At 43.7% G+C, this 21423-nt stretch overlaps 1 protein-coding gene across 1 annotated transcript in view; it reads right to left on the reverse strand.

Annotated features, from left to right (window-relative positions):
* Nucleotides 1-1611: 1611 nt before the first annotated feature.
* The window catches only part of LOC110172213 (myosin-10-like), a 249049-nt gene continuing 229237 nt past the window's right edge, over nucleotides 1612-21423 (reverse strand). Inside the window, exons 28-41 of the mRNA XM_055152335.1 lie at nucleotides 20979-21185; nucleotides 20802-20906; nucleotides 18063-18215; nucleotides 17694-17942; nucleotides 16001-16213; nucleotides 14219-14431; nucleotides 13956-14117; nucleotides 12797-12925; nucleotides 12310-12398; nucleotides 11361-11484; nucleotides 6943-7151; nucleotides 6757-6865; nucleotides 6009-6181; nucleotides 1612-5894 (exon numbers count right to left, since the gene is read on the reverse strand). Coding sequence (XP_055008310.1) covers nucleotides 5726-5894; nucleotides 6009-6181; nucleotides 6757-6865; nucleotides 6943-7151; nucleotides 11361-11484; nucleotides 12310-12398; nucleotides 12797-12925; nucleotides 13956-14117; nucleotides 14219-14431; nucleotides 16001-16213; nucleotides 17694-17942; nucleotides 18063-18215; nucleotides 20802-20906; nucleotides 20979-21185 — 2304 coding nt within the window. The 3' untranslated portion in view covers nucleotides 1612-5725. The remainder of the gene's footprint in view (nucleotides 5895-6008; nucleotides 6182-6756; nucleotides 6866-6942; nucleotides 7152-11360; nucleotides 11485-12309; nucleotides 12399-12796; nucleotides 12926-13955; nucleotides 14118-14218; nucleotides 14432-16000; nucleotides 16214-17693; nucleotides 17943-18062; nucleotides 18216-20801; nucleotides 20907-20978; nucleotides 21186-21423) is intronic.

Raw genomic sequence — 21423 nt, forward strand, 5'->3', positions numbered from 1 at the left:
TGCCAACACTGGAACACAAATTTAGACTGGTTTTTGCTTCACGTTTGGTCTTGCTCTTCTAATCAGCCGCACTGTGGGAGGGGCTTGTGTTCGCTGTACGCAGGAAGGAGCGAGAGCGTGAAAAGGCGAGGGGCGGCGTGCTGACGTGAGGCAGATGGACAGGTAGGATGTTTAGGAAGTTGAACCTGCCCTGTGATGCACGCTGGTACACGAGGGCACACGCTGTCGCAGACGAGCCGTGCATAGGGAGCGTGTGTGTTTGTGATGCGCCGTAGAGTCTCCGCGGGTTTCAAATGAGCGCACAGGCTGCACTGAGACGCCCCACACGCTCCTGCACCCGCTACAAGTTTATTACCAACAGCAGCGGCCGTAATGAAATATGATCGCACTTGTTGAGTGTCAGACCTCGAGTGAGAGACAAGACCGAGTCCAAACACGAGTCTGAGACGAGACACGGCGATCTACCCACACGACCTTGGCGATCGACTGGTAGATCACGGTCGACGTATTGAGCACCCCTGATAAAGACAATACATGTGTGTCATTTCGTGGACAAAAAACAAAAAAGGTTCTTCATGATGTGCACGGAATTTACCGCTGACTTTCCCAGTTTCGTGTCTGAAATCACAAAATTCTGTAATTCTGAAATGTAAATTTGTAATTATTTGTAATTCACAATATGCATTACATTAATCACATAATGCCTTTTTGTGCACGGCATATTTGGCTGTAGTTGCGCATAAAATAATTAAACCAGGACTAAACCAGGACTGAACCAGGACTACACCAGGACTGAACCAGGACTGAACCTGGACTAAACCAAGACTGAACCAGGACTATACCTGGACTAAACCAGGACTCAGGACTAAACCAGGACTGAACTGGGACTACACCAGGACTAAACCAGGACTGAACCAGGACAAAAACAGGACTGAACCAAGACTAAACCAGGACTACACCAGGACTGAACCAGGACTGAACCAAGACTACAACAAGACTAAACCAGGACTAAACCAGGACTAAACCAGGACTAAACCAGGACTGAACCAGGTCTAAACCAGGACTAAACCAGGTCTAAACCAGGTCTAAACTAGGACTAAACTTCAATTGAACCAGGACTACACCAGGACTAAACCAGGACTAAACCAGGACTAAACCAGGACTGAACCAGGACTAAACTAGGACTAAACTATGACTAAACCAAGGCTACACCAAGACTACACCAGGACTAAACCAGGACTGATCCATGACTGAACTAGGACTACACCAAGACTAAACCAGGTCTAAACCAGAACTCATCCAGGACTAAACCAGGACTACACCAGGACTGAACCAGGACTGAACCAGGACTAAACCAGGACTAAACCAGGACCAACCATTTTGAAAAAACTGCATTTCGTGAATTACAAACATAATTTTGTGATTTCAGACACAAAACTGGGAAAGTCAGCGGTAAATTCCGTGCACATCGTGAAGAACCTGTTTTGTTTTACCGTTTCATAACCCTTTTCTCCATTTCGTGGCACAGAGCATGATTTTGAGGAAATAACAGCATTAAAACATGACTAAAAACCTTTAATTGAAACAAACAAGAGAGGAGACATTTGTGGCTGAACTCCAAAGACTTTTAATGCGTACGACTCACAAACGTACACGCGCCTCACTGAGCACGTGCATTAGCCGATATATAAATACATTTGTCGTCTGCTGGATCTTTTCGCTCTCGGTAAACTCCAAAAATATAAAAGTTGTTCATAAGAAAATTCAAAGCACCCTCCCGTAACAAACAACCCCCAATCTGAGACAGGAATTATACAAGCTTACACAAATATACGTCTTAATACTAGGCAAAAAGTTTTATGAAAATACTGTGCTTGATATGAAAAAAAAAAAAAGAGTACATCATCGAAGCGACAAAACACGGCGACGCGGTTTACAAGTCGAACATGACCTACAGTCGTCATAGAAACTGATGCTAAATAATGAAACCGTAATTCTATATTCATACGCAAGAAAAACCGAGCAGACAGAGCGAAATATAATCTGTGTGTCATTTGTTAATTTGTTTTTCAAAATAAAACCAAAAATAAGAAAATGAAAAAAACTAAGATTTTCTTTATTATTTGTCTCCAAAACCAAAATGAAAAAACAGATAATGATTCGTATTTTTGCAGTTTTCAATTTTGGGTTTAAATGAATAATGGAAAAAATGGATAACGGACTGAACCAGGATTAAACCAGGTCTAAACCGGGACTGAACCAGGACTAAACCAGGTCTAAACCAGGACCGAACCAAGACTGAACTCGGAATAAACCAGGTTTAAACCATGACTAAACCAGGACTGATCCTGTACTGAACCAGAACTGACCCCAGGACTGAATCGGGACTGAACCGGGTCTAAACCAAGTCTAAACCAGGACCGAACCAGGACCAGACCAGGACCAAACCAGGACCGTGCCAGGACCAAACCAGATCTAAACCAGGTCTAAACCAGGACTAAACCTGTTCTAAACTAGGACTAAATCAGGTCTAAACTAGTTCTGAACCAGCACTAAACCAGTCTCAGTCCTGGTCTCAGTCTCGGTCACCCGACAGTTTACGTGGGCGCACCTCCGGACCTGTCCCAACACTTAGTCCTGGTTCAGTCCTGGTTTAGACCTGGTTTAGTGCTTGTTCAGTCCTGTTTTACTCCTCCTGAATCAGTCCTGGGTTAGTCCTGTTTTAGTCCTATTTTAGTCCTGCAATCAGTCGTAGATCAGTACTGGTTCAGTCCTGGTTCAAACACAAAATAAAAAAAAATTAAAAAAAATAAAATCATTTTCCATTTTTTCATTTTGGTTTTGGAGACAAATAATGAAGAAAATAGCAGTTTTTTTGTTTTCTTATTTTTGATTTTATTTTGAAAAACAAATAAACAAATGATACACATGATTAAAAACGATGCAGTTACATTTTTAAGAAATGATAACACTGGGTTTATTATAGTTGAACACTTAAAAAAAGAAAAAGAAAAACATGTTAGCTGTAGAGTGGTATGGTACGGGTCGGCTACGCTAGCGGTATTGCTAAACTGTAGCCGATTTCTTTCATAGATTTAAGTTAAATTTGTCTTGACTAGTACACATATTTTGTAAAAAACAGCTCTTAACATCAAAATGAGACTGTTGTGTCGTGTCTGTAGCGAAATGAAGTGTTTTTATTAGAAGTTAGTGCTAGCGCGGTGTTAGCTATTTGTTTTTAGCATTAGCCTCTTTAGCATTAGCCTCCGCTTTAGCCTCTGATAGCTGTAAAAAAGCGCTTATAAACTCATGGATAATAATAATTACGATGTTTGGAATGCTTTAGAATTCACTTTGGACTGAACTAGTTTTGTTTTTTTGTTTTGAAGATGGTAAAAATTATGTACAGCGCTTTAAAAAATTATTTTGAGAGGGAAATAAAAGTTGTAAATTTGCCAAAATGTGCTATATACACTTTAATTTATACCTTTAATTATTAGCAATTTGGTGTTTACGTTCTTGATCCCAGCTTTGACTAGTCTTTGATTCCTTGAGCAAGACACTTCACCATCACTTTAAATAATTTCTGTCTATATCTATTTTTATTATAGGCGTTTTTATACACAGGTAGGCTCATGTAATAACAGAACTTAACATAACTTTTGATTCATTGAGGGAACAGAACAATATAAAAATAGTTTTAATATGATGACCAGATGTCCCAATTTACCCGGGACAGTCTCAGTTTTAAGTCCTGTGTCCCCTGTCCCAGCAGATTTATCCAAAAACATAGATTTTTCCCAGATTTTTACAATAAACGTCCCAGATGTCTCTATTTTTGACCAATCTGATACCCGTCAACAGTAAAAAGAAGCATAAATTGTCAGGTAAAATACAAAAAAAATCTGCTTAGAACGACCAAAACACAAAGAAAATGTGACTATTTTTCTTAATTACGCATTCGTTTCACAATTTTATTATTACCAATCATCAAAAAAAAAAAAAAAACGAGGATGGGCCCAGTTTTTTATTTTGAAATTCTGGTAACCCTAAGCTTTTGTTTTTAAGATGGTAAACATTATGTACAGCGCTTTTAAAAATACTTTTGAGGGGAAAATAAAAGTTGTAAATTTGCCAAAATGTGCTATTTACACTTAAAAATGTCTTCTTTAATTATTAATTAATAGTATAGCTTTAATAGTTTGACCAGATGTTCGTTTTTACCTGGGACAGTCCCAGTTTTGTGCCCTGTGTCCCCCTGTCCCAGCAGATTTATCTATAAACCTTGATTTTTCCCAGTTTTATACAAGAAATGAGCCCAGGTGTACCAATTTTTGACTAATCTGATACCTGCCAACAATAAAAAGAGGCATAAATTGACATTTGTTTTGGTAAAATACAAAAAAATCTGCTTAAAAACGGCCAAAACACAAAGAAAATGTGACTATTTTCTTAATTACGCATTGATTTCACAATTTTATTATTACCAATCATCAAAAAAACGAGGATGTGCCAGTTTTTTATTTTGAAATTCTGGTAACCCTAAGCTTTAATTAGGATACCAAATCATACCATGCAGCCCCGTACCGTACCACTCGGGCTAAACGGCGATAACACTGGTAAAACACTGGTCCACTCCACGCTCGACTTGTGCATTTCTTTTGCAGTTCTGTGTCCGTGCTTAGGCCGTAAATGAAATGCTCTGAGAAGGAAAAGAGCGGAAATAAATGCGGAATTTTGAACCTTAAGGCAACAGTAAGTGCGTGTGTTCTCCGTCGCTGCTGGTGCTGGGCCACGCTGCAGACAGACAGGAGAGTGTGGGGACGTGTAAGGCTGTAAGGGGCTGGGTCACTGTGGGGTGGGCTGGGCTGGATTTTACTCCCAAGTTGGACTGGTTCTCTCCGGAATGGGCTGGGTTACACTAAGGAGGGCTGGGATTTATATCCGGTTGGACTAGATACTCCAGGGTGAGATGGGTCACTCCTGGTGGCTTGGTTTCTCTGGAGTGGGCTGTATTTTTACTCCAATTGGGTTCATTTGGGGGGGCAGATGAGTCACTCCGGAGTGGGATGAATCACTCTGGTGGTGGGATGGGTTATTCTGGGTCAAAATGGGTCACTCCGGGGGTGGGATGGGTCACTCCTGGGGTGGGATGGGTCACTCCTGGGTGGAATAGGTCACTCCAGGGGCGAAATAAGTCACTCCTGGGGGTGAGATGGGTTATTCTGGGTCAGGATGGGTCAATCCGTTGATGGGATAGGTCACTCCTCGGTGGGATGGGTCACTCCGGTGGTGGGATGGGTCATTCTGGAGGTGTGATGGGTCATTCTGGGTCAGGATGGGTCACTCCGGTAGTGGGATGGTCACTCCAGGGTGGGACAGTTCACCCTGGAGTGGGATAGGTCACTCCGGAGTAGGATGGGTCACTCCGGTGGCGAGATCGGTCATTCCGGAGTTGAATGGGTCCCTCCTCGGTGGGATGGGTCACTCCTGAGTGGGATAAGTCACTCCAGTGGTGGGATGGGTCACTCCGGGGTAGTATAAGACTACTCCAGTAATTTGTAGTTGAGTTATTCTGGGGCGGGATTTCATTGGGATAGTACGAGTTACTCCGAGATGGGATGGGTCACTCCTGGGTGGAATAAGATAACTCCAGAGTGGGATGGGTTTTGCTGGGGTAGAAGGTCACTCTCGGGTGGGCTGGGTCCCTCCTGGGTTGGCTGAGTTACTCCGGAGTGGGCTGGCTGGGCTGGGTGGGCTGGGTCTCGTTGGCGTTGCTGTCTGTGGTCTTGTTCTCCAGCTCTTCGTCTGAGAGCAGCTCCAGAGACGTGCCCTCCACCTGCAGCTGCCGACGCCCAGAGCGACTGCTGGAGAAGGAGATGGGACCTCCACGCCTGGACAGCACAAACAGAAGCAGCAGCATTAACACAGGAGAATCATGGTGTGGTGAGGAAGAAGAATTGCATTTTGAGGACTCTTGTAACCACAGCGAGTAGAAAGAGCAGTACCTGAGCCTGTTCTTGAGCGTGTGCACCTCTCTGCTCAGCCCCTCGCTGGCCTCTGTGGCGTCGTCCAGTTCTCTCTGCAGTTTCCTCCTGGAGGCGTTGGCTCGGGTGGCCTCCTCCTCGGCCTCCTCCAGCTGCCTCTTCAGCTGCTTCATCCGAGAGTTCGCTTTCTCCAGCTACAGACAAACATACACAACACACTCAACATCACACGACACGAGAGCTGAGGCAATGGAGTTACAAATATAAACATCTTCATACATATAAACGTGCAACAAAAATAAATTAAAGCCGCAAGCGTCACGGGCCGTGCTTTGAGCTTGGCCGACCCGGCACTCTGCTGTCTCTGTGTGATTGTGGCTTTGGTCTGTGCTTGTCACTAAACACACAAAGTCAGCACACCTTGGAGATGGTGATGTGTTAACATAAATAAACATGGGCGCTTTGGGACATTGCCATGACTTTGGCCCCCTGGACTTTTTTGATCGGGGGTAAATTGAAGAATCACTGTGCCAAATTTCACATTCTTCAATAAAACTAATACATTGTTTTATCACTTTGAAATGTAAGAAATTGTAAAAAATTTGCCATTAGGATAACATGGGTGCTTTGGCGCATTGCCATGGCAACCGTGTGAAATATGGTTGTCGTTGACGTTTTTGATCGGGATGACATGAAGAGCCGTTGTGCCAAATTTGAGAATATTCTGTGATTGTAAATTTAAAAAATTAAATAAAATGTATAGCCAGACCTGCTCCTTGTACTGGTCTCCATGGCGACGCTCGTCCTCCACCTGCATGCACACCTCCTTCAGCCTCTTATCGGACCTCCTCACCAGTTTGTTCGCCGCGGCCCTCTCCCTGTAAGCACACACGCCTGTTAGAAACCTCCTCACACACACACGTACTCATATTATACAGGTGATGTTGGTACTGACTTGGCCTCCTGCTCCAGCTGCTCCTCCAGCTGTGAGATCTTCACCTCCAGAGCCGTGATGGACGCCTTGAAGCGGCTCTTGACGGCCCCCTCCAGCTCGCCCAGTTTGGCCCTCAGCTCCTTGTTCTGCCTCTCGAGCTGCTGCCGGGCGTTCTCGCTCTTCTGGGCAGTGCTGCGCTCTGCACTCAGCTCCGTGGTCAGGGAGTCCACCTGAGGAGAACAGGACAATCACGTCAGCTAAGTCATATTTGTACATTAGTTTTCTCCCCCTCGCACTCAAAAGAATCAACAAATTATGAAAGCTGAAGTAATCTACATTTAAAAACAATCAGGCAGTCATTGCTTTATATTTAATATTTTATGCTTTTACTAAAAATTTGCATTATTCAAGAAAAAAGTGACAAAATAGAGGCTTGATTTTTACACGTGTTTGTCTATTTTATTAGAATTTTTATGTGAACTATAATCAGTGACTCAACTTTATTCTACTCTACCATCACCCTAGTATTTTGTAAAAAAGTTAGACAATTGTAACAAACTGAACGTCCTTATTTGAAATATTTTTTAAGGATATTTCAGCATCAGTACCAACAGTTTGTGAAAAGCGTGCAGAAGGAAGAGCTTTCTGCATTTGTGGACAGGGAAGATGTCTGTGCTTTTCTCTCAGCTGGATGTAACTAAAGTCAGATTTTTCGTCTTATTCCGCTGTTGTGACGCTCGACCAATCAGATTTAAATAGTCGTTGTGAAGCTTTGTGTTTTCTCTCTCTGTCAGTGAGAGCCGTTTCAGATTAATAAGGTGTAAAAATCAGTTCAGAGAGACACACATCAGTCTGGAATGACCGAAGACAAATCAGGAACATTCATTTTGATAAGTATAAACAGAAATGGGGCAGTGAAATCGTATGTAAACCAAAATACAGAAGATATAGTTTGATTAAAGACAGCTTTCCACTTAGTCCCAGAGGAGGAGCGCACATGTGCTCTGTGTGACTTAAAGGTTGTATGGAGGATTTTTTGTCGATGAAAGTTCAAAATAAAATTATAGAGATGCAGCAGCCTTGTAATTATGATGACCAAAAAAAAAAAAAAGAATGAAAATCCATCAACTGTGGACGTAGTGGGGGCAGATAAACATCAGCCAATAGATAACAAGGCTACCTCTTTATCTATTGGCTGTTGGGTGTCAATCAACCTCCCTACATTTCTAGAGTCACTGACTTGCCGGCGAGCTGGGATTACGTGCTGTACGTTCACCTCGCACGTACTGATGCTGTTTACTCAATCAACACAGCGGTTCTTAGCGTCTTTTTCGATATGTCGCTTCCTCTCACACAAAGTTTTGCACAAAGTTTGTCGTAACGGCCGAAAAGAATTCAAGACCAGTTCGCCACAAAAGAAAGTCTGTTTTTGACGTCGCTGAAAGACGAAGAGAAGGGGAAGAGGAGCGAAGCGCGACATTTGAAAATGGACAAACAGTCACTGCATTTCTCTTTCCTTGGACAATCTTCTATACAACCTTTAAAGGACAATGAAAATGAAATGTATTTTCTGTTCTACTGTCCTTTGTATCAAGACCTGGACAGTCAGTTGTTGTCGAATGTGTCTGATTGTTTGTTTGCTGTGTCTGATGAGTGTTGTAGAAGTTTTCAGGTTGTCCAAGAAAGGGTGGAAGTAAAAGGCTGGAGACCGACTGGACATCTTAAGCAGAAGTTGACCTACCATTAGTAGATTGTATAGAGTGAATAAATAATGCTGAATGTAATGCTCTGTAAAAGCGTCTTTGTGACTGTGAAAAGCGCTATGTAAATAAAGACTTACTGACTGACTTACTTACCATTAATAATACGGGTCAAGAGTGAAAAGTCAACATAGTATGATTTCAAAAGTGAACATAGTCTGATCTTTGAGTGTTCAGGCCCCTTTTCTCTGCTTCCAAAGAAGGAGGTTTATAAAGCAAGTGTGGTGAGACTATGAAAGCCAGTAGATTATAGATTATAGAAGCCCGATTTATGGTCATGCGTCAAATCGTCTGCATCGCCTTGAACCCCCTCCAAAGAACGCTGCACCTCAGAACTTTTGTAACTAGGTGTCGAACCGACGCAGACGTCAATGAACATCAAAGTGCTGTGATTGGTCCTCTCTACACCGCTCTACATACATTTCCGGCACTCTGCTTTCCCGCTTCATTTTGTAAACACGAACGCAATCCCAGCCTCCTAATGTTGTCGCAGTGAATTACTTCGCGGCGCATAGACCTCGAAACAGATCCATAAATCAAAAACGACTGCGACAAGGCGACGGCGGCAGTGTGCATTGAGTCGACGCAGAACTGTAATTCAGGTTTTAGTCAGCATTTAGTGAGACTGCTGCGTTCAGACTGCAGCCTGAAGTGATCCAAATCCGATTTTTTGGCCCCTATGTGACCTGTATCTGATCTTTTAATGACAGTCTGAACGACACAGATACGATTTTTTTAAATGTGACTCAGGACACTTGGATATGTGCTCCTGAAACCGATACATATCTGATCTTTTGACATGTGACTTCAGTCTGAACGGTCAGGTCGCATTCATTTGACCTACATGTTATCAACAAACCACAAACGTCACTATTCTGCGCTGAAGTAGGCGAAAATTGTTAATGAATTCTGTGTCGCTGAAGCGAAGCACATCACCACTCTTGGCTACGTCTCCACATCCACATGTTCCTTTCAACAGGACGTCGCTGCCGCTGCCCCACAAAACACCACGACCAAAAAACCTTCTTCTTCTCAATCTCCTCCTTAAAACAAGTAAGTTGTTCATGTTCTGGCTCCGGTACGAGAGGAACTTTAAAATCTCCAGGTGCTCGAATGCTGCGTCCATGTTTGAACAACTTCCATAAACACAGAGACGCTCGCTGCGGTTGACGTCGTCGTGTCTCCAGTGTCACATGCGGGACACTTTTGGGCCGTTTAACGTTCACACTGGAGTCACATACAAGTCACATTTAATTGGAAATGTGAACGACCTCGCAAAAACATCGGATTTCACAAAAAAATCGGAATTGAGCGTTAAGCCCTGCAGTCTGAACGTAGCCTTTGAAGGCACCGGTTAAACAGCAATATGCCACAATTTAGATGATGTTAATCCAACTGTGTGCCAAGGGAAGATGATTGTGTTACTATAGCTCCTGTGAGTTCATGTTAAACTGAGAGATGCTCGTGGAAAATAAATTACTTACATTCTTTTACAATGAGGAGAGACTGGTGTATTTGTTTAAATGTAACGTGCGGGAGCCAGGTAAGAGGACGCTTTATGTTTGATGTGTGATCTGTCTGCTTTTTGTTCTTTGTGTCTTACAAACAGTGTTGGGGAGTAACAGATTACATGTACTGGAGTTATGTAATCAGAGTACAAATGATGAGTAACTGTATTCAGTTACAGTTACTGTTTCAGTGAGTGGTAATTGGATTACAGTTACTTTGTTGAAATAAGTGGATTACACGGCGGTATTTTCCTGTTTTCACATTAATTTTATTTTTATTTAGTTATTTATTTATTTTTTTGCTCATTGCTGGAAACTAAACCAGGTCTAAACCAGGACTAAACTAGATCTAAACTAGATCTAAACTAGGTCTAAACCAGGTCTAAACCAGGACTAAACCAGGACGAAAACCAGGTCTAAACCAGGACTAAACCAGGACGAAAACCAGGTCTAAACCAGGACTAAAACCAGGTCTAAACTAGATCTAAACTAGATCTAAACTAGGTCTAAACCAGGTCTAAACCAGGACTAAACCAGGTCTAAACCAGGACTAAACCAGGATGAAAACCAGGTCTAAACCAGGACTAAACCAGGATTAAAACCAGGACTAAACCAGGACTAAAACCAGGTCTAAACTAGATCTAAACTAGATCTAAACTAGGTCTAAACCAGGTCTAAACCAGGACTAAACCAGGACAAAAACCAGGTCTAAAACAGGACTAAACCAGGACGAAAACCAGGTCTAAACCAGGACTAAAACCAGGTCTAAACTAGATCTAAACCAGGACTAAACCAGCACTAAAACAGGATTTAACAGGACTAAATCATGCTGCGTGGACGTGTCTCCTCCTCCATTATCAATAATATTTTTAACACGGTTAAGTGTCCTCGTCTTTGCTTCTCTACAGCAAATCAAGTAATCCAAAGTATTCAGATTACATTACTCACTTTAAGTAATTGAATGGATTATGTTACAAACTACATTTTGGGGGATGTAATCTGTAATCTGTAGGGGAAAACATTTTAAAAGTCACCTTCCCAACACTGACTATAAACCCATTTGGGCACCTATTAAACAGTGGATGACAGCAAATAAGTCAAATAAAAAGATATGTAGATGATTATTTTACAACTTGTTGATAATGTCTGTGGCTCCCTGTGTGTGTCTGACCTGCAGGGCTGTCTTCCTGAAGCGGTCATTGAGCAGCTCCATGTTGCCCTGCTCCTCGTCCAGCTCCTCCTCCAGCTGAGCGATCCGAGCCTCCAGACGCCGCTTCTCCTCCAGCAGAGCCGACCTGCACTCAGCACGGAGCAGAGTGAGACACCGCCACTAAAACCAGCCTCAACTAAACACTAAAGCGGCTCTGATAAGATACGAAGTGCTCTTTCAGTGACCAGAGCGCTAATCTTCACATAAAAAACGATTCCCTTAAAGGTTGTATAGAGGATTTTTTAAGGGAAGAGAAATACAGCGACAGTCCTTTTTCAAATGTTGTGCATGCCTTGTTACTGCCTTGTTACTCTAGAAATCACACTTGTTTACAGCCTGCGCGCGTTCAGAATTACTGCTGAAGTGACCCGTCTAGAAATAATTTAGCGACCGACCCGTCAGTTTTTAAACTCTTCGTCTGCATCATTCGCGCAATCGCTGGAAGAGGTCTCCCGAGATTCACCTCAGTTTGTCTTTGCTCCTTTTCGCCTTCTCTTCTTCTTTCAGCGACCTCAAAAACGGACTTTCTTTTGCGGCGAACTGGTCGTCGATTCTCGTCCGCCATCTCAACAAACTTTGCGCGAAAAGAACTGCTGCATAAACCGCATAATCCCCACGCGCCGGCGAAGCAGCTACACTAGAAACGTAGGGAGTTTGATTGACAACCTAACAGCCAATAGAAAATGAGGCAGCCTTGTTTTCTATTGGCTGATGTTTATCCGGACTCACTACATCCACAGTTGCTAGATTTTCATTCTTTTTTTTTTTTTTTTTTTTTTGGTCATCATAATTAGAAGGCTGCTGCATCTCTGTAATGGTATTTTAAATTTTCATTGAATTTGAAACTAAAAAAAAAAAAATCCTCTATACAACCTTTAACACAGTAAACTCTGAAAGTCTTGGTGCGTACTTTCCGGAGGTGCTGTTGGAGATGTCGTCCTGCAGCTCGTCTCTCTCCTGCTCGGCGTGACGTCTGCCTCGCTCAGACGCTGCCAGGTCCTACAGACAGGGGGCAGTGTTAAATATCTGCCATAAACAACGATCTATGCCAGCAGAGGGCGCAATACATGTTACATATAAACACATTTCAGTAGACAAATATTATTTTAAGTAATTCCCAGTGTTTCAGTATCTATAAAGATTAGACTAAAGGGTAAGAAGAATAAGTTTGCGTATTTTCCAAGTAACTTTTACGTCTTAAATTGTAGTTGTAGTTAGTCCCATATATTTTAAAAAGGATAAATCTCCTCTATCAATGGGAAACACTGGAATGCCAAAGCTAAGCTAAAGAAATAAAGTATAAAGGAAACCCTGCACATGTGTCTGAAAACCTAAAAGTCCAAATTCCATATACCATGTTATAAACTAAAAGACTAGATAAAGCCCTTCCTCTGCACCTCGTTCAGCTGCACGATCTCGGCCTCCAGGCTCTTGAGCTTCTTCTCGTTCTCCTTGGCCATGGAGAAGATATCATCTCGAGAGGCTCTGGTGTCCTCCAGCTCCCTCTGGTAGTCCTTCAGCTGAGCCTGAACAAACAAGATGAACATGAACAACACAGGTCCTCACAGCCATGAGAACTATTTTAAGGCATTGTATTTTTATAGAGTCTGTAAGTGAGGTTTTTGTAATTGCAGCTGCGCTGAACAACCTGCCAGAAACAAGACCACCACAAAGCTCAATACCATATTCATTCAGGCTGCAGGGGCACAGTTACAACAATGCAATGTTTTTATTCTGAACACAGCCAACAACCAAACAAATCGTTGGTCATGAGTTTGGTCCAGTAATGTCCAAAAGGACAAAATTGCGTATACAAAATGAGTTTCCTCCGCAGGGTGGCTGGGTGCTCCCTTAGAGACAGGGTGAGGAGCTCAGTCACACGGGAGGAGCTCGGAGTAGAGCCGCTGCTCCTCCACATTGAAAGGAGCAGCTGAGGTACCTCAAGCATCTGTCCCGGATGCCTCTTGGACGCCTCCTTCGTGGGGGTGTTCTAGGCATGTCCCCCTGGGAGGACGCCCTGGGAAAGACTGAGGACACGCTAGAGGGACCAAGTCTCTCAGCTGGCCTGGGAATGACTCGGGGTTCCCCCGGAGGAGCTGGAGGAAGTGTCCGGGGTGAAGGAAATCTGGGAGTTCCTGCTTAGACTGCTGCCCCCACGACCCGGCCCCAGATAATCGGAAGAAAATGGATAGATGGAGAACCACCAACCTTTAGACAGTAGGTTAATGTTGCTTTTCTTTACATGTCCTATAATATGACATTAATCTATCACCACGGCGACAATGGTGACAATAAGATTTGAGACCTGTACAAAGGATCACTCAGAATTTAACCCATTTACATATTGAGCAATAAAAACACCTGTAACAGAATGAAAGATATGTTTGATGCTGTATTATGTGTGGAACATTTCAGGCAATGCAAGAAAACGACCAGAAAAGTTTAACTTAAGTAAAATGTTCCGTATTAAAATAAATAGATAAATACTAAAATACTATTCTTGATATACCTGTATCTTGTGCAGTAGTGTGAGGTACATGTGTGTATGTTGTATACCTGTAGTTTGCGCAGTTGTTTGATGGCCTCGTCGCGGGCCTTGGTGGCTCCTTGGATGTGTCCCTCCACGTCCTTCAGGTCCAGCTCCAGTTTCTTCTTAGCGGCTACAGCCAGAGCCCTCTGCTTCCTCTCATCCTCCAGCTCCGCCTCCATCTCCCGCACCTGAGTCATACAAGAGAAAATATTCATAAAAGAGAGTCCATGGTTGTTACTGCAATATTTTCTAAAGCAACAGAGATTCAGTTGTGTTGGAAGTGAAGTACCTGTTTGAGCAGCGCCCTCTTCTTGTCGTCGCTCTGCTCGTCTCTCCCCTGCAGGTCCCTCTCGTACTGGGCCTTCAGAGCCTGCATGTTCACCTCCAGCCTGAGCTTCGCGTCCTCCGTGGCCTGGAGCTCATCTTCTAACTCCTCCAGCTGGGTCTTCATCTCCTCCAGCTGCTGCTCCAGGGTGCGCTTAGACTTCTCCAGCTCGTGCACCTGACACGGACACAAGTGTGGAGATTAGTGGGAGATTGAATGTAATGACAGTGAGATTATGTCAGGAAAATGTAATATGAAGGAGTTAAAAAAAGGCTCCCATCATGACCTATGATAATCCAAAAAAAAAAAAGGTCTCCAGCGTAAGGTCCTGCCCATGGACACAATGTCACTGTAAGTTTGAGCAGGATTTTACTGGGTTGGTACTGGTTGACTCTTAAACTTAACTTTTTCTCATAAATAATTATACAGAAAAATCCCGCACACCGTCTTACTTGCAAACTGTGAAATTTATTAGGACAAACCGTGCAACGTTTTCGGCACTAGGCCTTTGTCAGGCAAACAGGGTTTTGCCTGACGAAGGCCTAGTGCCGAAACGTTGCACGGTTTGTCCTAATAAATTTCACAGTTTGCAAGTAAGACGGTGTGCGGGATTTTTCTGTATGTTCTGGGGCTGCTCCCTCTCCTCCAACGCACCCGTCTCTAGTAGTTGATGTGCGAGGCTCTCATTCTCTCTCATAAATAATTAAATTTAGTTTTCCCCAAAGACTGTATAGAAGTCCTATAGAGTCCTTGCCTCAAGTGGAGGAGTTCAAGTATCTCGGGGTCTTGTTCTCGAGTGAGGGGAGGATGACGCGTGAGATTGACAGGTGGATCGGTGCAGCATCGGCAGTGATGCGGTCGCTGTATCGGACCGTTGTGGTGAAGAGAGAGCTGAGCTGCAAGGCAAAACTCTCGATTTACTGCTCGATCTATGTTCCTTCCCTCACCTCTGGTCATGAGCTCTGGATAATGACTGAAAGGACGAGATCGTGGATACAAGCGCTCGAAATGAGTTTCCTCCGCAGGGTGGCTGGGCGCTCCCTTAGAGATAGGGTGAGGAGCTCAGTCACACGGGAGGAGCTCGGAGTAGAGCCGCTGTCCTCCACATCGAGAGGAGCAGCTGAGGTGGCTCGAACATCTGTTCTGATGCCTCCTGGGTGCCTCGCTCAGGTGTTCCATTAATGTCCAGAAGGAGGCTCTAAGAAAGACCCAGGACACACTGGAGGGACTATGTCTCTGAGCTGGCCTGGGAACGCCTTAAGGTCCCCCCGGAGAAGCGCTCCCCGCAACCCGGCCCCGATAAGCAGAAGAAAATGTATGGAAGGACGGACTGTATAGAAGTGCACTGAGAGAACGAAACGTCACTGATTGGCTCTAACCAAACTACGTCACTTGAGGCTCGAAGTTATAGCAGCGAATCTGGAAACGAAATTCAGATTTGGAAATCCGAGCGCATGTATCATAGCAACTAAAGAGCCAATCAGGAGCGAGGGTGTTGAAATGATGCCCCTATTATTTACAAGCATGTAAGTTAGATTTAAATACGTGCTTCCTCCTTCCAAAATCGTGAACACAAGCTTTAATGTTAGTTTGTGTTACCAAAAAATACACTGACACGTGTGGATTTCCATCTTTCTAACACTGATAAAACAGACTGTAATTGGCTCCAGACCAAAATCCATTCTTGAGTAGAAACACCTCCCATTCCCCATCTCCACAAAACAATTACAGGAGGTCCAGACTCACGTTCTTGCCCACGTCGTCCTTGGAGCTCATCAGGTCCTCCATGTCGGCCCTCAGCTGCTTGTTCTGTCTCTCCAGCTCGTCCTTGGCCTCCAGAGCCTCGTCCAGAGCTCGGGTCAGAGACAGGGCCTTGGTCTCCTTCTCTCTGGCCTCGGCCTCTGCTCGGTCCCTCTCCTCTGCGTAACGAGCCGAGATGTTCTTCTCCTCAGCCAACATCTGTACAGGACAGGGGTACACACAAGTTTATATCGTATTTCTATTGCTCTGGATAAACTGTACAGTGGGGCTCAAATTATTCATATGCCAGAGATATTTTGATGGACAAAAATATATTGAAAGTTTTGTGTTTTTTTTTCTTAATAAAGCAAGTGGCTGGAAGTTAACAAGGTGAATAATATCTGAACAACACTATACAAGACTCTACTGTAAAAAAAAGTAATTTTTATTATTAAATATATCTTTTAAGACATAAAATTATCACCTTGAAATAGGCAAACAGTGTATGTGTGCCACAACTATTCAATTTCAATTCAATTCAAAAAGTTTATTGTCAATTTTCATATGAAACAATAAGAATTCAAACTGTGGTCCTCACTCCCAATCTTCTAAATTAATAAATAATAATAATAATAAATGGAAAAGTTCAAGAGTTCTTCTTTGGGGAGACACAGATTCCTGCCTTGGAACAGAGGCTCCTGTACCTCCTCCCTATAACTAATGAAAATACATATTTAAGTACAATTTTAAAGCTACTATTTCTAATTAGATGAGTGTGAACAGGTTTCACATCTTCCATGAACTGATAAAACAATGAAATAAACACATGGGAGCTTTAAGGCTGTAAGAAAGCAGCACAGCAGAGAGCAACTATGGTGTTATATGAGAAAAGAGAATTAGAATACAACAGGCCCAGGTCTGCCATTCGAATTAGAAATAGTAGCTTATTAAAATTAATAAAGCAATGTTGTGTAACTTTCTAGAGGTGGCAAGTCACCTGCAAGATTTTCAGTGCACTGTAGGGCTTATAATGTGGCACGAATGTTTTTACACTCCATGATTCTGTCTCATATCGAATATTATATAACTGCATGATCAATTGCTGCTGGTACAACACTCAAACCAGTCACTTTTTAAAAAGCTGTAAAAATACTGGACAAGAAACTATTCTCAATTCACCACTGCACTATTTTAGACAAGCACAACTTGTTTAATTTTATTAATTTAGTTCATTTTAAATATGGATGTTTATACATAAAGTTTTGTATGGACTTCCCCCCATCCATTTCAGGTTTTTATTAAAGTAAAGACAGTGGGACAGGAACAACTGTGAGCTCCACACCGACTCACCACATTTGGACCAAGTGTGTCTCAGTCAGAAGCACTAAGTTCTGGAACATTCTCCCATTATCAATAAGAGAGACTCCAACACTGGACTGTTTCAAATCCAACTTGAAACTGTGGCTAAAGGAAAACCAGACTTGTGGACACTTTTAGTTTTAGAACTGTCGCTATTGTCACTTGTTTTTGCTTTTTCTGTTAAATTTGTGATGTTACCTGCCGAGGGACGACAGATGGAAATGAGCATTTTTACTAAATAAATAAATAAACAACTAATTTAAATATTGTAAAGGTGTTTTAAGTCGATTTTTTGATGAAGTGAAAATGTCAGTATTAGTGTAAGTGTGGGGTAGAATACCTGGTCAAATTTCTTCTGCTTCTTCTCCAGGTTGGACACGATCTGCCTCTGATGGTCCAGGTCCACAGTCAGGTCGTCCAGCTCCTGTTGGAGGCGGGTCTTGGTCTTCTCCATCTTCTCAAAGGCAATGGTCTTCTCCTCCAGCCGCAGGGCCGACAGCTCCAGCTCCTTCTGCAGCTTCTTCTTACACTCCTCCAGAGCCTCGATGGTGCCCACGTCGTCCTCCAGCTTCTTCTTACTCTCACACAACTAAGACACGGGACAACGAGATACAGAGATGGGAAGTCAGATGATTCTATTCTTACTCTTGCATGCCTCTTCTTCTTCTTGTTCATGTTTACTAAAGTGTTATAGTTTAAGTGTATGTACCTGGGCCTGCAGCGAGAGCACTTGCTTCTCCAGGTTCTTGCGAGCCTCCTCCTCCTCCTCTTGTTGTTCCTGCAGAGCGTTCTTCTCCTCCTCCAGCTGTCGCACTCGACTGCTCAGGTTCAGCTTCTGACGGGTCTCCTCCTGCAGCAGCTCCTGCACACGCACAAAGGACAGCAGTCACACGGACGGCACAGAAGGTCCTCGATGTCAGGAGGACACATGGACACGAGGAACCTTTTGGAGTAAAGCTGCTTCTATTACAACATAGAGCCTCGTGCATGAATGTTTCCTACTATTAGTAAATGTAAACTTGCACTTTAAGACAATAAGAATGCAGGTGCGGCGACATTAGGGGTGTGCAAAAATATCAGAATATCGATATATTGTATCGTTTAATGTGATAATACAGTATCGATATCGTGGGCTACTGTATCGATATATCACCAGAGTATTTTTAGGTGTGTTTTACTAAATTATTTTGTTACAGAGCTACAGTTTTGTTGCTTGTGGAGTGAAAGGAAACTCATGTATTCAACACATTTGATATTTTTACTGTTTTGATGATTAAAATGTTTGTGTTTCATATGAACTTTGCACAAGAAGTGGTTTAACAAAGACTTTTAGTGTCACAGCCATGATTTAGCCTTTATTTTTATTGAACCGTATCGAATCGATTTGAAATATATCATATAGAATCGAAAGTGCGCTGTATCGAGGTATGTATCGTATCGTGGCCTGTGTATCGAGGTATGTATCGTATCGTGGCCTGTGTATCGAGGTATGTATCGTATCGTGGCCTGTGTATCGAGGTATGTATCGTATCGTGGCCTGTGTATCGAGGTATGTATCGTATCGTGGCCTGTGTATCGAGGTATGTATCGTATCTGCAATTTCTTGATGATACCCAACCCTAGGCGACATGGATCTATTATAAGAACTTGATACGACATTTCCCCCGTGTCCCGGCTCCAGACTTACTCCAGCTGCAGCTCCTGGAAGCTTGGGCTCTGAAAGAATTGAACCATGGAGCGCATATATTTTTGGGGGAACTCAAACTGCCCGTGTTCGGACAGGACGGCACATCTACAACTGTCACCAAGGTGGAATTTTGAAGGATTCTTGTCTGTTTTCACAACATAAATGCTTTACATTTTTAAATACTCAAAGCAACTAAAAGTAAGCTTTACATGATTTGCTCCGCTCTAGCAGCTCTTGCTCTGACTTGGTCAAAACGCACCACGCCATGCAGGTCATAGACATCATGCGGGTGGAAGGTGCTCACTCGTACTGAGGAAGTAATGCGAAAGAGAAAATTAGTTTTGGGCCCATGCGCCAATGAGCACAGGTCATTGAAAACAATACGACGCCATCTTGGGTTCATCCTCCAGATTTTATTATAGTTCTACGTACGATAACCAGGCACAGGGCTGTAAGAACATTGTACAATAAGCAATATCCATCAATTTTCTTCCGCTTTATCTGGGGCCGGGTCGTGAAGGCAGCAGTCTAAGCGTGGAAAGAGAAGTCTGGGAGTCCCTGCTTAGATCTGCTGGAGGATGATAAGTAATAATTCAAGAAAATATAACAACTGAACCACTAACCTTTGCATGCACCAGTCAGGCAGAAATTTGAATTATTTTGGTAGCAATACAGGTCTAACAATATTCTAAAACTTCATAATTTCCGTGCTGCATACTAGTACCCCTGATATTTCTTGAACATAACTCATTTTCTTCTAAGTCTGAGGCCATGGTTCTCGACCGGAAAAAGGTGGCTTGCCCTCTCTGGGTGGGGAGTCTTTGCCTCAAGTGGAGGAGTTCAAGTATCTCGGGGTCTTGTTCACGAGTGAGGGGAGGATGGAGCGTGAGATTGACAGGCGGATCGGTGCAGCTTCGGCAGTGATGCGGTCGCTGTATCGGAAAGTTGTGGTGAAGAGGAGCTGAGCTGAAAGGCGAAGCTCTCGATTTACCGGTCAGTCTTCGTTCCTACTCTCACCTATGGTCATGAGCTCTGGGTAGTGACCGAAAGGACGAGATCGCGGATACAAGCGCTCGAAATGAGTTTCCTCCGCAGGGTGGCTGGGCGCTCCCTTAGAGATAGGGTGAGGAGCTCAGTCACACGGGAGGAGCTCGGAGTAGAGCCGCTGCTCCTCCACGTCGAGAGGAGCCAGTTGACGTGGCTCGGGCATCTGTTCCGGATGCCTCCTGGGCGCCTCCCTCGGGAGGTGTTCCGGGCATGTCCCACTGGGAGGAGGCCCCGGGGAAGACCCAGGACACGCTGGAGGGACTATGTCTCTGGGCTGGCCTGGGAACGCCTCGGGGTCCCCCCCGGAGGAGCTGGAGGACGTGTCTGGGGTGAGGGAAGTCTGGGAGTCCCTGCTTAGGCTGCTGCCCCCGCGACCCGGCCCCGGATAAGCGGACGAAAATGGATGGATGGATAACTCATTTTGTGAATACTGAAAATGTTTGTAAGAAACCAAGTACAAACTAATTTGAAAGAACGTTTCATTTATTCAGGGACGGATGTTTTCTTTACTTGTGGAGAAGTTGAGAGTGAGTGCACTAGACGAACCATTTTTTATGTTTTGCAGCACAACTTTTACTGCACAAAATGTAAAAAAAAAAAAAATCAGATGTAACTTTCAAGCACAAACTACTTTTAGCGATATATTTTGAGGTTACAGCACCCTTCCTCTGACAGACAGTAGATGGATCACTTCACTCTCCCCGGTCCCTGTACCTGTGTGTCCTGTAGTTGACTCTCCAGTCCAGCCACGTCCTTCGCCGTCTTGATGCACTTCCTCTCTGCGTCCTCCAGCAGCGCAGACACGTTGTCCAGCTCCGTCTGACAGAACAACATTTACATATTAATCACATTCGTCACTGTTTAACATGAGTGATACTGTGGATGTGTTACCTGTAGTTTGTGGCTCTTCTCGACCAGCTCTCCCTTGGCCTTCTCGCCCTCTGCAGCCCGGGCCATGATCTCCTGCAGCTGCCCCTCCAGCTTCTTCCTCTTGTGCTCGGACTCCCCTTTGGCCTGCTGCAGACTCTTCACCTCGGCACACAGCTCCTTGTTGGCCGTCTCCTGGCTCTGCTTGGTCTTCTCCAGGTTGGCCTTAAACTGTAAACAAGCACCACATTCGGGTCAGTCGTTACCGTATTTTTCGGACTATAAGTCGCACTTTTTTTCACGGTTTGGGTGGTTCAAAATTTTCACACTGAAGCCGCGCCGGTATCTGCTGCTCCTGTACCCAGTGTTGGGAAGGTGACTTTTAAAATGTTTTCCCCTACAGATTACAGATTACATGCCCCAAAATGTAGTTTGTAACATAATCCATTAAAATACTTAAAGTGAGTAA

Source organism: Boleophthalmus pectinirostris, unplaced genomic scaffold, assembly GCF_026225935.1.
Source record: "Boleophthalmus pectinirostris isolate CB_2022bp ecotype Guang Dong unplaced genomic scaffold, ASM2622593v1 HiC_scaffold_17, whole genome shotgun sequence".
Classification (NCBI taxonomy): Eukaryota; Metazoa; Chordata; class Actinopteri; order Gobiiformes; family Gobiidae; genus Boleophthalmus; species Boleophthalmus pectinirostris.